The sequence below is a fragment of the Oncorhynchus clarkii genome, chromosome 27, assembly GCF_045791955.1.
Source record: "Oncorhynchus clarkii lewisi isolate Uvic-CL-2024 chromosome 27, UVic_Ocla_1.0, whole genome shotgun sequence".
Classification (NCBI taxonomy): domain Eukaryota; kingdom Metazoa; phylum Chordata; class Actinopteri; order Salmoniformes; family Salmonidae; genus Oncorhynchus; species Oncorhynchus clarkii.
Window position 1 is genome coordinate 32,131,690 of NC_092173.1, and position 14,213 is coordinate 32,145,902.

Consider the following 14,213-nt stretch of genomic DNA (forward strand, 5'->3'; position numbering starts at 1 on the left):
TGGAACAAAAGGAAAAGCATGGATAGAGGGCGAAAAAAGAAAGGATGACGACCTGGGTCAGAAGGAAATGTTGGTGATGGTGAAGGAAGGATGTGCAGTGAAGGAGGGATCAGCGAAGGTGAAAATGGAGGAGAGAGGTCATTGGGGCAGCAAGACGGAATTTCTTCTGGCCGTAGCAGGGAACGTGGTGGGACTAGGTAACGTGTGGAGATTCCCCTACCTCTGCTACAAAAATGGTGGAGGTGAGTCCATGAAGGAGAGGGTGCCATTGTTTTTCAAATGATGATCAGCTGATCAAATTAGGCAACTTAGATCATAGCAGTATGTTTGATACAGTACCGTTCGTACAGACCAGGTATAGAGATCACAAGACAAAGCCAAGGTATGGAAGCATGGCATTTCTCTTCTTGTTTCTATAAGGTACTTTATAGTAACTATATAGTAGCTATCATTTTGTTCTCATGTAGTGATCTGGTGGTGTGTATTTGTCAGGGGCGTTCCTGGTGCCGTACCTGGTGTTTGTGATGACCTGCGGGGTGCCCTTGTTCCTGCTGGAGACGGCCATGGGACAGTACACTCAGGAGGGGGGCATCACCTGCTGGAAGAGGCTGTGCCCACTGGCCGAGGGTGAGCACCATGGCAACACGATGACACCCCCACCCACTGAGGAGTCACAGAAACAGGGCTGTAGACAGAACAGGCAGAAGAACATAGGAATACATGATGCTCAAACTATTTCAATTCATCTGAATTGGACTGTGTAATTAGGGTGGATTTCCAATTAATCCTAAATAAGTTGACACAAACTCCTGACGACAAATGAAAGGTATCCATGGCCGTTCTAGGAGGCCGAAAACACTGACACCTATGGCCTCGGTGCCACTGGATAAGAATGACATGAAGAGGTTCATTTGTGAATACAGAGGGGTTAATATGTAAGCAGGCTGGAGGCACAACAAGTGCCAAGTCTGGTGACACATTCTCACAGATCAAAGGTAAATGCTTCTGTCATTTACATACACATTTTTTATTTGAGTCAGATGCTCTTATCCAGACCCAACGTATAGTTAGTTCAATCAGCTTAAGGTGGCTAGGTGAGACAAACACATATCACAGTAAGTACATGTTTTCATTCAGTAGAGCAGCTATCAGCAAAGTCAGTGCTAGAAGGAAAAGACAAGTGTTAGAGCAGGAAATGTTTTATTACATTTTGTTAGAGGGAGAGGGGAGTAATAGTTCCTTTTTGTAATCAAGTAATCAAGTTCCTTTTTGAAGAGATGGAAGATGAGTGGGAACTGTTTGTCTGAGCCTTGTTCCCCAACCTTTGGCAGAAAGAAAGTGTGGTAATTCACTCTTGATAAAGTTAGGGTTAGTGTAACACCTGTCCATTCAGGACCATGTGGAAATCATCTGGTTATGTAGTCTGTCAATGTGTCTCCCTCTCAGGTATCGGCTATGCAGGGCAGTTGATCCTTCTCTACAGCTGTATGTGTTACATCATCATTTTGGCCTGGGCTCTGTTCTACCTGGTCTTCTCCTTCAGCGCTCAGCTCCCCTGGGCAAGCTGCACCAACCCCTGGAACACTGGTATGTACCCTGGGCCGGCTGCACCAACCCCTGGAACACTGGTAGGTACCCTGGGCCGGCTGCACCAGCCCCTGGAACGCTGGTAGGTACCCTGGGCCGGCTGCACCAGCCCCTGGAACGCTGGTAGGAACCCTGGGCAAGCTGCACCAGCCCCTGGAACGCTGGTAGGTACCCTGGGCCGGCTGCACCAGCCCCTGGAACGCTGGTAGGAACCCTGGGCAAGCTGCACCAGCCCCTGGAACGCTGGTAGGAACCCTGGGCCGGCTGCACCAGCCCCTGGAACGCTGGTAGGTACCCTGGACAAGCTGCACCAGCCCCTGGAACGCTGGTAGGTACCCTGGGCCGGCTGCACCAACCCCTGGAACACTGGTAGGTACCCTGGACAAGCTGCACCAGCCCCTGGAACGCTGGTAGGTACCCTGGGTCGGCTGCACCAACCCCTGGAACGCTGGTAGGTACCCTGGGCCGGCTGCACCATTGGTACGTAGTACTCCAACTCACCACCAGGTGAATTTCACTCACGTTTTTGGTATGTATTTTGACCATGTTTTGTAACTTTCCCCAGGTCATTGCTGCAAATGAGAATGTATTCTCAGTCAACTCACCTGGTAAAATAGTAAAAAATTATAACATAAAGGGTGTTCTTTACCATAAGAATTGTTAGAGCAAGTTTTAGTTGTAAACATGATGTTCTCTCTTCCCCATTAGATGACTGTGTTGACTTCTCCTCTCAAAACCGTACTTTCAATTGGACTGGACAGATGAACTCAACCTCTGCAGCCACTGAATTCTGGGAGTAAGTTTACGGATTCAACATACCTTGATCTTCCAGTTGGCCACAACATAAAAGACAACGTCAGTTTGTCTACATTCTCCACCAGTCTCTTTCTCTAGGCGTCGTGTGCTGGTCATCTGGGGGGTAAAGGGGAGGTGGGCAGTGTCACGTGGGAGTTGCTGCTGTTTCTCACCCATCTCTCTGTCTCACCCCCTCTCTGTTTCTCCTCTCCCTGTCTCACCCCCTCTCTGTTTCTCCTCTCTCTGTCTCACCCCCTCTCTGTCCCTCCTCTCTCTGTTTCTCCTCTCTCTGTCTCACCCCCTCTCTGTCCCTCCTCTCTCTCTGTTTCTCCTCTCTCTGTTTCTCACCCATCTCTCTAGCCCTCCTCTCTCTCCTCTCTCTGTTTCTCCCCCCTCTGTCTCTCCTCTCTCTGTTTCTCCTCTCTCTGTTTCCCCCCCTCTGTCTCTCCTCTCTCTTTCACCCCTCTCTGTCTCTCTCTCTCCTATCTGTCTCTCCCCTCTCTGTGACACTCCCCTCTCTGTCTCTCCCCTCTCTCTGTCTCCCCCCTTTCTGTGACTCTTCCCTCTGTGTCTCTCCCCCCTCTGTGACACTCCCCTCTGTCTCTCCCCTCTATTTGTCTCTCCCATCTGTGTCTCTCCCCTCTGTTTCTCCCCTCTCTGTTTCTCTCCCATCTCTGTCTCTCCTATCTCTGTCTGTCTCTCTCCCCTCTCTCTGTGTCTCCCCCCTCTGTGTCTCTCCCCTCTCTGTTTCTCTCCTATCTCTGTCTCTCCCCTCTGTGTCTCTCCCCTCTCTCCATCTAGGCGTCGTGTGCTGGCCATCTCGGGGGGTATAGAGGAGGTGGGTAGTATCAGGTGGGAGGTGCTGCTCTGTCTCATCGTCATGTGGGTCATCTGCTACTTCTGCATCTGGAAAGGGGTCAAGTCAACAGGCAAGGTGTGTGTGTTTGTGCACAGCACATATGCACACACACACAACATATGTTCTGTTTAGCATTAAAAGAGTACAATCTCTTATCCTTTTTCTCTCATGGCTTTCTGTCTTTGTGATTTTACACCCTCTCCCTGTCTCCATCCATACACACGCTCTCTCTCTAGGTTGTATATTTCACTGCTACCTTCCCCTACGCGATGCTGCTGGTACTACTGATCAGAGGCCTGACTCTGCCAGGGGCCCTGCAGGGGGTCCTGTTCTACCTCTACCCTGAACCAGACCGGCTCTCTGACCCCCAGGTGTGGATGGAGGCCGGCTCCCAGATCTTCTTCTCCTACAGTGTGGGAGTGGGCTCCTTAACCGTGCTGGGCTCCTACAATACCTACAACAACAACTGCTACAAGTGAGTCCTTATCCTCATCAGCACACTGTGTGTGGTGACACTGTGTGTTCTGACACTGTGTGTGTTCTGACACTGTGTGTGTTGACTGTGTGTGCCGACACTGTGTGTGGTGACACTGTGTTCTGACACTGTGTGTGTTGAATGTTGTGTCTGTGTATGTTTCAGAGACTGCCTGTGGCTGTGCTTGCTGAACAGCGGCACCAGCGTGGTTGCTGGGTTCGCAGTCTTCTCAGTCCTGGGGTTCATGGCTCATGAACAGGGCGTCCCCATTGAGGAGGTGGCGGAGTCAGGTACTGCACAAATGAGTTTTTATTTTCAGGACAGTTGGACACTTGGATGAAATGAAGTGAAACAAATACATTGTATTTTAAACTGGGTTCTCTCAGGTCCTGGGCTGGCGTTCATAGCGTACCCCCAGGCAGTAGCCATGATGCCCCTGCCTCAGATGTGGGCTGCTTGTTTCTTCATCATGATCATTCTACTGGGTCTGGATACACAGGTTAGCTATTATCTACACAGTCCACACACAATAGTTCACACATTCATCTCTAAAGTTTAAAGGCGTTCTGTATTCCTCCCCCCCATCCAGTTTGTTGCCATGGAGGTGGTGATGACGTCAGTATCAGACCTGTTTCCCACAGTGCTGCGGTGGACTGGGCGCAGGGAGCTCTTCCTCCTCTTCTTCTGTCTCACCTGCTTCTTCTTCCAACTCATCATGGTCACAGAGGTCAGAGAGAAAGAGAGGGTAGAGAGAGAGCAGAGAGAGAGAGAGAGCAGAGAGAGAGCAGAGAGAGAGAGAAGAAGAGAGAGAGAAATGCCAGGAATGGTGTTCCAGATCTCTGTGAGAGTTTGTCCTAGTACACCTCTCTCCTCCTGTCCCCAGGGTGGGATGTATGAGTTTGTCCTAGTCACACCTCTCTCCTCCTGTCCCCAGGGTGGGATGTATGTGTTCTCCTGTCCCCAGGGTGGGATGTATGTGTTCCAGATCTCTGTGATCTACTTAAAGAGAGTGTTTGTCCCCAGGGTGGGATGTATGTGTTCCAGATCTCTGTGATCTACTTAAAGAGAGTGTTTGTCCTAGTCACACCTCTCTCCTCCAGTCCCCAGGGTGGGATGTATGTGTTCCAGATCTCTGTGAGAGTTTGTCCTAGTCACACCTCTCTCCTCCTGTCCCCAGGGTGGGATGTATGTGTTCCAGATCTCTGTGATCTACTTAAAGAGAGTGTTTGTCCTAGTCACACCTCTCTCCTCCTGGGATGTATGTGTTCCAGATCTCTGTGAGAGTTTGTCCTAGTGGATGTGTTCCAGATCTCTGTGATCTACCCTCTCCTCCTGTCCCCAGGGTGGGGTGTATGTGTTCCAGATCTCTGTGATCTACTTAAAGGAGTGGTCCCCAGGGTGGGATGTATGTGTTCCATGTCCCCAGGGTGGGGTGTGTTCCAGATCTCTGTGATCTATCTCTGTGATCTACTTAAATAGAGTGTTTGTCCTAGTACACCTCTCTCCTCCTGTCCCCAGGGTGGGGTGTATGTGTTCCAATCTACTTAAAGAGATGTGTGTTCCAGATCTCTGTGATCTACTTGATAGTGTTTGTCCTAGTCACACCTCTCTCCTCCTGTCCTGGGATGTATGTGTTCCCTCTGTGATCTACTTAAAGGAGAGTTTGTCCTAGGTCCCCAGGGTGGGATGTATGTGTTCCAGATCTCTGTGATCTACTTAAAGAGAGTGTTTGTCCTAGTCACACCTCCCTCCTCCTGTCCCCAGGGTGGGATGTATGTGTTCCAGCTGTTTGACTACTACGCCTGTAACGGAACCTGTTTGCTCTTCCTTTCTGTGTTCGAGTCCCTGGCCATGGGATGGATATTTGGTGAGGCTGATGTGAACTAACCTGGAATACATTTATGTCAATCATTTCTGTCAAATAAAAAATATCATTTATAAAATATATATAAAAGATAAACACTGTAGTGCCATAGAATCCTATAGAATGGTAAACCAGTATCATTCCACTATCAATCTTATTGAAATGATAAACCTGATATCAATACAACATGTCGATAATGTCATTAACGTGCACCCAATCTTGCCCACCAGGTGCAGAGCGTATGTATGGCGTAATAGAGGACATGACAGGGATGAGGCCTAACCCCGTCTTCAAGCTCTGCTGGCTCTACCTGACCCCTCTGGTTTCCCTGGTGAGTTTCAGGCTATGATGGACAGTAACGGCAAGCAAGACTCACATTGTGCAATCCTCTAAGGTACCAGGAGATGGCACTATCACAATGCAATAGTTTACAGATTCATGTTTTGTAAATGGTACCTGTTGCATTTGGACGTTGACTTGCTTTACACAAGCAACTATGTTCACATGCTCACGTCAACAAGGACTGATCTGGAGTTATTCTAGAAGTTAAAAGCATTCATGTTGAAGAAATGCTCATTCCCTCGTCTCTCCCAGGTGTCGTTCATCTGCTCTCTGGTGGAGTACCAGCCCCTGACCTTCAACCGCTGGTATGTGTACCCAGGATGGGTGTATGTTCTGGGCTGGCTGTTGGCCCTCTCCTCCATCGTCCTGGTCCCCGGGTGGGCCCTGCTGCAGATCTGCATCGGGACAGGCAGCCTTAGAGAGGTGAGAGTGGGACTGCCCTGTGACAGGCAGCCTTAGAGAGGTGAGAGTGGGACTGCCCTGTGACAGGCAGCCTTAGAGAGGTGAGAGTGGGACTGCCCTGTGACAGGCAGCCTTAGAGAGGTGAGAGTGGGACTGCCCTGTGACAGGCAGCCTTAGAGAGGTGAGAGTGGGACTGCCCTGTGACAGGCAGCCTTAGAGAGGTGAGAGTGGGACACTCCTGTGACTGGCAGCCTTAGAGAGGTGAGAGTGGGACTGCCCTGTGACAGGCAGCCTTAGAGAGGTGAGAGTGGGACTGTCCTGTGACTGGAGTTAAAACTCTGGTTTCCTTTGTGGATTGGTCATAGAATGATTATGTTTAGAGGGTCAAATTGGAGGACATATAGATCTTAAATTATTTTTGTAAACTGAGTGGGTAGGTATTATTAATTCACTATAAATTATTGAAGAAACCAACTAACAAAGAAATAATGATGTTTAAATCATTAACCACTAAAGTTGACATGTTGATGTGCTGACTTTCCCCTCAACTCCTTAGCGTTTCCTCCACTTGTGTCGGCCAGACAATGACCTCCCGTTGACCCGGAAGAGAAAGGCTGTCCTCTGGAGCAGAGATGGAGGTACACTCATGACTGCAGCAAGGGAAAGCACAGACAACTGACACATACCCAGAACAGCTTCTGTGTCAAAGCTCTTCGTATACTGAACGTTTATTTTAAGACCTAGCTGAACTCTTGTATCTTTACCAACACGTTGAGAGAAACACATTGATAATGAACAATGGTGCATGTTTCAATACAGTGTCATCATGTTCCATATTTGAAGTGTTGCCACCTTACATTTGAAAGGACATAGCTCAAGCAACCTAGAGACACTGTAGGTTGTCATTGTACAAAACAATGTTCTTTCAACTGTCCCCACTCAGGGCTTAACATGAGTTATTGGCAGCTCATGACTTTCCTTTCTGAAGTCACTCAATCCAGTTTCCATGGTAGCAGTTGTAGTCTCATAAAAGGTCATCTAGGTTGTCAGTTTCTTATTATGAAAGACCACCTTTGGCTAATATACAGCAACTGACTAATGGCATTTTTGTTTTGTATTAGTGCTTTACCTCAACGTTAGCCTTCACTTGCATTTTTATAATCCTTACTAGACATCAGAAACAGGATGTTTTCCTAAAAACACTAATTAAAGTAGATTAAAAAATGAAGCGTGTTTTGTCTTTGTCACATAGAAGTGTGTGTATTGGCACTCAAGAAGCAAACTCACACACTTGTTCTGCTACACAGTATTTAATCTAAAATCACAATACTTTGTCAATACTGAAGCCGAAAGGAAAGATAAAGGGAAGATGAGAGAAAGAGGCAACTCCTCTTTCTAACACATACTGTAAAGAAGGGTAACTTATTTAAAGGGGACTTGACTTGCTGTAAGAGGATGAGTCTAATGGTGCCATCAAATACATCCCTAAAATCATTCAGTGGTTGAGACTTGGCTCGCTCTGACATTTACCACCTGTAACCTCCTCCTCCACCCAGCCGTCACCACCTCTACCCACCAGTCACCTCTACCCACCAGTCACCTCTACCCACCAGCACCAGCGACTCCTGTGGCGGTCCGGGTGCAGTGAGTGCTAACCAAGGTTGCCAGGTGCACAGTGTTTCCTCCGACACATTGGTGCGGCTGGCTTCCGGGTTGGATGCGCGCTAGGTTAAGAAGCAGTGTGGCTTGGTTGGGTATCGGAGGACGCATGACTTTCAACCTTCGTCTCTCCCGAGCCCGTACGGGAGTTTTAGCGATGAGACAAGATAGTAGCTACTAAAACAATTGGATACCACGAAATTGGGGGGGAAAAAGGGGGGAAAATAAATAAAAAGGCGATTCTGTTGGCCGTTTTATGTGTGGATTAATTGTCAGAGTAGAGGAACATTTCAGGTAAAATAACAACTCAATAACAACTTTTCCGCAGCAACCAGTGATCCGGGTCAATGGCATCAATGTAACAGCATAGTATCCCTCTCCTTGACCATACCTGGGCTCGAACCAGGGACCCTCTGCACACAACAATGAGCATCGTTACACATCGCTCTACAAAAGTCACGGCCCTTGTAGAACAAGCGGAACAACTACTTCAAGGTCTCAGAGCGAGTGACGTCACCGATTGAAACGCTATTAGCCGCTAACTAGCTAGCCATTTCACATCGGTTACACTAAATAAAAAAACAGAAATATATTTACATAAATATTACAGCTTCGAGTCTTGGGTATGACGCTACAAGCTTGGCACACCTGTATTTGGGAAGTTTCTCCCATTCTTCTCTGCAGATCCTCTCAAGTTGTGTCAGGTTGGATAGGGAGCTTTGCTGCACAGCCATTTTCAGGTCTCTCCAGAGATGTTTGATCAGGTTCAAGTCAAAATCTAATAACATTATATTGGTCACATACACATGGTTAGCAGATGTTAGTGCAAGTGTAGCTAAATACTTGTGCTTCTAGTTCCAACCATGCAGTAATATCTAACAAGTCATCTAACAATTTCACAACTACCTTATACACAAGTGTAAAGGAATGAATAAAGATATGTACATATAAATATATGGATGAGCGATGGCTGTGCGGCTTAGGTAAGCTGCAGTAGATGGTATAGAGTACAATATATACAGTGGGGCAAAAAATTAATTAGTCCACCACCAATTGTGCAAGTTCTCCCAGACAAAATAAGAAAAATTATATATATATATATATATATATATATATATATATATAAAAAATAGTTAAAAATAATCTGGAAAATCACATTGTAGGATTTTTAATGAATTTATTTGCAAATTATGGTGGAAAATAAGTATTTGGTCAATAAAAGTTTCAATACTTTGTTATATACCCTTTGTTGGCAATGACAGAGGTCAAACATTTTCTGTAAGTCTTCACAAGGTTTTCACACACTGTTGCTGGTATTTTGGCCCATTCCTCCATGCAGATCTCCTCTAGAGCAGTGATGTTTTGGGGCTGTTGCTGGGCAACACGGACTTTCAACTCCCTCCAAAGATTTTCTATGGGGTTGAGATCTGGAGACTGGCTAGGCCACTCCAGGACCTTGAAATGCTTCTTACGAAGCCACTCCTTCATTGCCCGGGCGGTGTGTTTGGGATCATTGTCATGCTGAAAGACCCAGCCACGTTTCATCTTCAATGCCCTTGCTGATGGAAGGAGGTTTTCACTCAAAATCTCACGATACATGGCCCCATTCATTCTTTCCTTTACACGGATCAATTGTACTGGTCCCTTTGCAGAAAAACAGCCCCAAAGCATGATGTTTCCACCCCCATGCTTCAAAGTAGGTATGGTGTTCTTTGGATGCAACTCAGCATTCTTTGTCCTCCAAACACGACGAGTTGAGTTACCAAAAAGTTATATTTAGTTTCATCTGACCATATGATATTCTCCCACTCTTCTTCTGGATCATCCAAATGTTCTCTAGCAAACTTCAGGACGGGCCTGGACATGTACTGGCTTAAGCAGGGGGACACGTCTGTCACTGCAGGATTTGAGTCCCTGGCGGCGTAGTGTGTTACTGATGGTAGGCTTTGTTACTTTGGTCCCAGCTTTCTGCAGGTCATTCACTAGGTCCCCCCGTGTGGTTCTGGGATTTTTGCTCACCGTTCTTGTGATCATTTTGACCACACGGGGTGAGATCTTGCGAGGAGCCCCAGATTGAGGGAGATTATCAGTGGTCTTGTATGTCTTCCATTTCCTAATAATTGCTCCCACAGTTGATTTCTTCAAACCAAGCTGCTTACCTATTGCAGATTCAGTCTTCCCAGCCTGGTGCAGGTCTACAATTGTGTTTCTGGTGTCCTTTGACAGCTCTTTGGTCTTGGCCATAGTGGAGTTTGGAGTGTGACTGTTTGAGGTTGTGGACAGCTGTCTTTTATACTGATAACAAGTTCAAACAGGTGCCATTAATACAGGTAATGAGTAGAGAACAGAGGAGCCTCTTCAAGAAGAAGTTACAGGTCTGTGAGAGCCAGAAATCTTGCTTGTTTGTAGGTGACCAAATACTTATTTTCCACCATAATTTGCAAATAAATTAATTTTAAAAAATCCTACAATGTGATTTTCTGGATTTCTCATTTTGTCTGTCATAGTTGAAGTGTACCTATGATGAAAATGACAGGCATCTCATCTTAAGTTTGAGAACTTGCACAATTGGTGGCTGACCAAATACTTTTTTGCCTCACTGTACATATGAGATGAGTAATGTAGGTTATGTAAACATATAAAAGGCATTGTTTAAAGGGACACACTTATTACATCCAAATGTTAATTATTGAAAGTGGCTAGAGATTTGAGTCAGTATGTTGGTAGCAGCCACTCAATGTTAGTGATGGCTGTTTAACAGTCTGATGGCCTTGAGATAGAAGTTGTTTTTCAGTCTCTCGGTCCCCGCTTTGATGCACCTGTACTGACCTCGCCTTCTGGATGATAGCGGGGTGAACAGGCAGTGGCACGGGTGGTTGTTGTCCTTGATCTTTTTGGCCTTCCTGTGACATCAGGTGGTGTAGGTGTCCTGGAGGGCAGTTTGCCCCTGGTGATGCGTTGAGCAGACCTCACTACCCTCTGGAGAGCCTTACGGTTATGGGCGGCGATACAGCCCGACAGGATGCTCTCGATTATGCATCTGTATAAGTCTGTGAGTGTTTTTGGTGACAAGCCGGATTTCTTCAGCCTCCTGAGGTTGAAGAACTTTAAAAACTTTCCACCCCTTCCACTACTGTCCCTTTGATGTGGATAGGGGGGTGTTCCCTCTGCTGTTTCCTGAAGTACACAATCATCTCCTTAGTTTGGTTGACATTGAGTGTGAGGTTATTTTCCTGACACCACACTCCGAGGGCCCTCACCTCCTCCCTGTAGGCCGTCTCGTCGTTGTTGGTAATCAAGCCCACTACTGTTGTGTCATCTGCAAACTTGATGATTGAGTTGGAGGCGTGCATGGTCACGCAGTCGTGGGTGAACAGCGAGTACAGGAGAGGGCTGAGAACACACCCTTGTGGGTGTTGAGAATCAGTGAGGTGGAGATGTTACCTACCCTCACCACCTGGGGGCGGTCCGTCAGGAAGTTCAGGACCCAGTTGCACAGGGCGGGATTGAGACCCAGGGTCTCGAGCTTAATACCGAGTTTGAAGGGTACTATGGTGTTGAATGCCGAGCTGTAGTCGATGAACAGCATTCTCACATAGGTATTCCTCTTGTCCAGATAGGTTAGGGCAGTGTGCAGTGTGATTGCATCGTCTGTGGACCTATTGGGGCGGTAAGCAATTTGGAGTGGGTCTAGGGTGTCAGGTAGGGTGGAGGTGATATGATCCTTGACTAGCCTCTCAAAGCACTTCATGATGACGGAAGTGAGTGTTACGGGGCGATAGTCTTTAGGGCAGTTGCCTTAGCTTTCTTAGGAACATGAACAATGGTGGCCCTTGAAGCATTTGGGAACATCAGATTGTAAATCGGGATTGGTTGAAAAACACACCAGCCAGCTGTTCTGCGCGTGCTCTGAGGATGCGGCTAGGGATGCCATCTGGGCCGGCAGCCTTGCGAGGGTTAACATGTTTCTCACGTTGGCTGCAGTGAAGGAGAGCCCGCAGGTTTTGGTAGCGTGTATTTTCCTCAAAGCAAGCAAATTAGTTGTTTAGTTTGTCTGGGAGTAAGATGTGTCCGTGATGGGGCTGGTTTTCTTTTTGTAATCTGTGATTGACTGTAGACCCCACATACGTCTCGTATTTGAGCCGTTAAATTGAGACTCTACTTTGTCTCTATACTGACACTTAGCTTGTTTGATTGCCTTTGAGGGAATAGCTACACTGTATTCTGCCATTTTTACGGTCGCCTTGCCATGATTTATACCATGGCAGCGAATGCAGATCCTCTCAATGCCATCAATCCACCGGAGTTGGGGAAGGTTTGTGTCGTCACCGTGGTTACGACTTCACCAATGCACTTGCTAATAAACTCACTCGCTGAATCAGCGTATACATCAATGTCTTTGTCTGAGGCTATCCGGAACATATCCTAGTCCACGTGATCTAAACAATCGTGAAGCATGGAATCAGATTTGGTCGGACCAGTGTTGAACAGACGTGAGCACGAGCATTTACCGTTTTAGTTTCTGTCTATAGGCTGGGAGCAACAAAATTGAGTCGTGGCCAGATTTGCCAAAAGCAGTGCGAGGGAGGGCTTTGTATGAGTAGCAATGATCCAGAGTGCTGCCAGCAAGTCCAGGCTCTGGCTGGGCCACTCAAGGACATTCAGAGACTTGTCCCGAAGCCATGCCTGTGTCGTCTTGGCTGTGTGCTTAGGGTCGTTATCCTGTTGGAAGGTGAACCGTCGCCAGAGTTGGAAGTCCTGAGCAGGTTTTCATCAAGGATCGCTCTGTACTTTGCGCAGGTCATCTTTGCCACAATCCTGACTAGTCTTCTAGTCCCTGCCGCTGAAAAACATCCCCATATCTTGTCTCGGAGCTCTAGACGATTCCTTCCACGTCATGGCTTGGTTTTTGCTCTGTCATGTACTGTCAATTGAGAGACTTTAGACAGGTGCGTGCTTTTCCAAATCATGTCCAACCAATTGAATTTACCACAGGTGGACTCCAATCAAGTTGTAGAAACATTTTAGAATGCTCAATGGCGAGAGCATGCACTAGCTCAATTTTGAGTCTCATAGCAAGAGTCTAAATACTTAAGGGATTATGGCTAGCGGAACCCCTCAACAATATTCCGCTGAAAAGGCAGCGCACAAAATTCAAAAATATATTTTAGAAATGTAACTTTCACACATTAACAAGTCCAATAAACCAAATGAAAGATCAACTTCTTGTTAATCTACCCCTTGTGTCGGATTTCAAAAAGGCTTTACAGTGAAAGCACAACATATGATTATGTTAGGTCAGAGTCAAGTCAAAAACACAGCAATTTTTCCAGCCAAAAGATGAGTCACAAAAAGCAGAAATATAGATCAAATGAATCACTAACCTTTGATGATCTTCATCAGATGATACTCATAGGACATCATGTTACACAATACATGTATGCTTTGTTTGATAAAGTGCATATTTATATAAAAAAAAATCTGTTTACATTGGCGCGTTACATGCAGTCATGTTTTGCTTCCAAAACATGGTGAGTTTGCGGAGAGCCACTTCAATTTACAGAAACACTCATAACATTGATAAGATACAAGTGTTATTCACAGAATTAAAGATAGACTTCTCCTTAATGCAACCACTGTGTCAGATTTATTTATTTTTTAATTACGGAAAAAGCATACCATGCAATAATCTGTGTACAGCGATCAGAGACCAAAACAACCCAAAAATATATCCACCATTTGAGTCAACATAAGTCAGAAATAGCATAAATATTCACTTACCTTTGATGATCATCAGAATGTACTCCCAGGAATCCCAGTTCCACAATAAATGTTTGATTTGTTCGATCAAGTTCATAATTTACGTCCAAACAGCTACTTGTTGTTAGCGCGTTCAGCCCAGTAATCCATCTTCATGAGGCACAAGCACTAGATACTGTAGACACTATTCGATAGGCCAAGCTTTGAAAAACTACAAACCTCAGATTTCCCACTTCCTGGTTGGATTTCTCTCAGGTTTTCACCTGCCATATGAGTTCTGTTATACTCAGACATTATTCAAACAGTTTTAGAAACTTCAGTGTTTTCTATCCAATAGTATGCATATAAATCGCAACTGGGACTGAGTAGCAGGCTGTTCACTCTGGGCACATTTTTCATCCAAATGTGAAAATGCTGCCCCCTATCCTAAACAGGTTAAACAATAAAAAATGGGCACATCTTTTCTCATA

General features: G+C 46.2%; 1 protein-coding gene across 1 annotated transcript; it reads left to right on the forward strand.

Annotated features, from left to right (window-relative positions):
• On the forward strand, window positions 1–7,474 carry LOC139385479 (sodium- and chloride-dependent GABA transporter 2-like). The gene is made up of 13 exons (XM_071130551.1): window positions 1–242; window positions 493–627; window positions 1,447–1,587; window positions 2,296–2,383; window positions 3,184–3,316; window positions 3,478–3,716; window positions 3,882–4,006; window positions 4,103–4,215; window positions 4,306–4,443; window positions 5,481–5,583; window positions 5,811–5,911; window positions 6,175–6,345; window positions 6,881–7,474. The coding sequence occupies exons 1-13, from the start codon at window positions 68–70 to the stop codon at window positions 7,001–7,003; spliced, it is 1,785 nt and encodes a 594-aa protein (XP_070986652.1). The 5' UTR covers window positions 1–67; the 3' UTR covers window positions 7,004–7,474.
• The last annotated feature ends 6,739 nt before the right edge of the window (window positions 7,475–14,213 follow it).

What these genes read in the sequence shown, in the direction of transcription:
- LOC139385479 (XM_071130551.1), top strand. Translation starts at nt 68, where the DNA reads ATGTTGGTGATGGTGAAGGAAGGATGTGCAGTGAAGGAGGGATCAGCG. An exon ending in CACCAACCCCTGGAACACTG is followed by an intron (nt 1,588 to 2,295) that starts GTATGTACCCTG and finishes CTTCCCCATTAG; the next exon opens with ATGACTGTGTTGACTTCTCC. An exon ending in GGGTCAAGTCAACAGGCAAG is followed by an intron (nt 3,317 to 3,477) that starts GTGTGTGTGTTT and finishes CTCTCTCTCTAG; the next exon opens with GTTGTATATTTCACTGCTAC.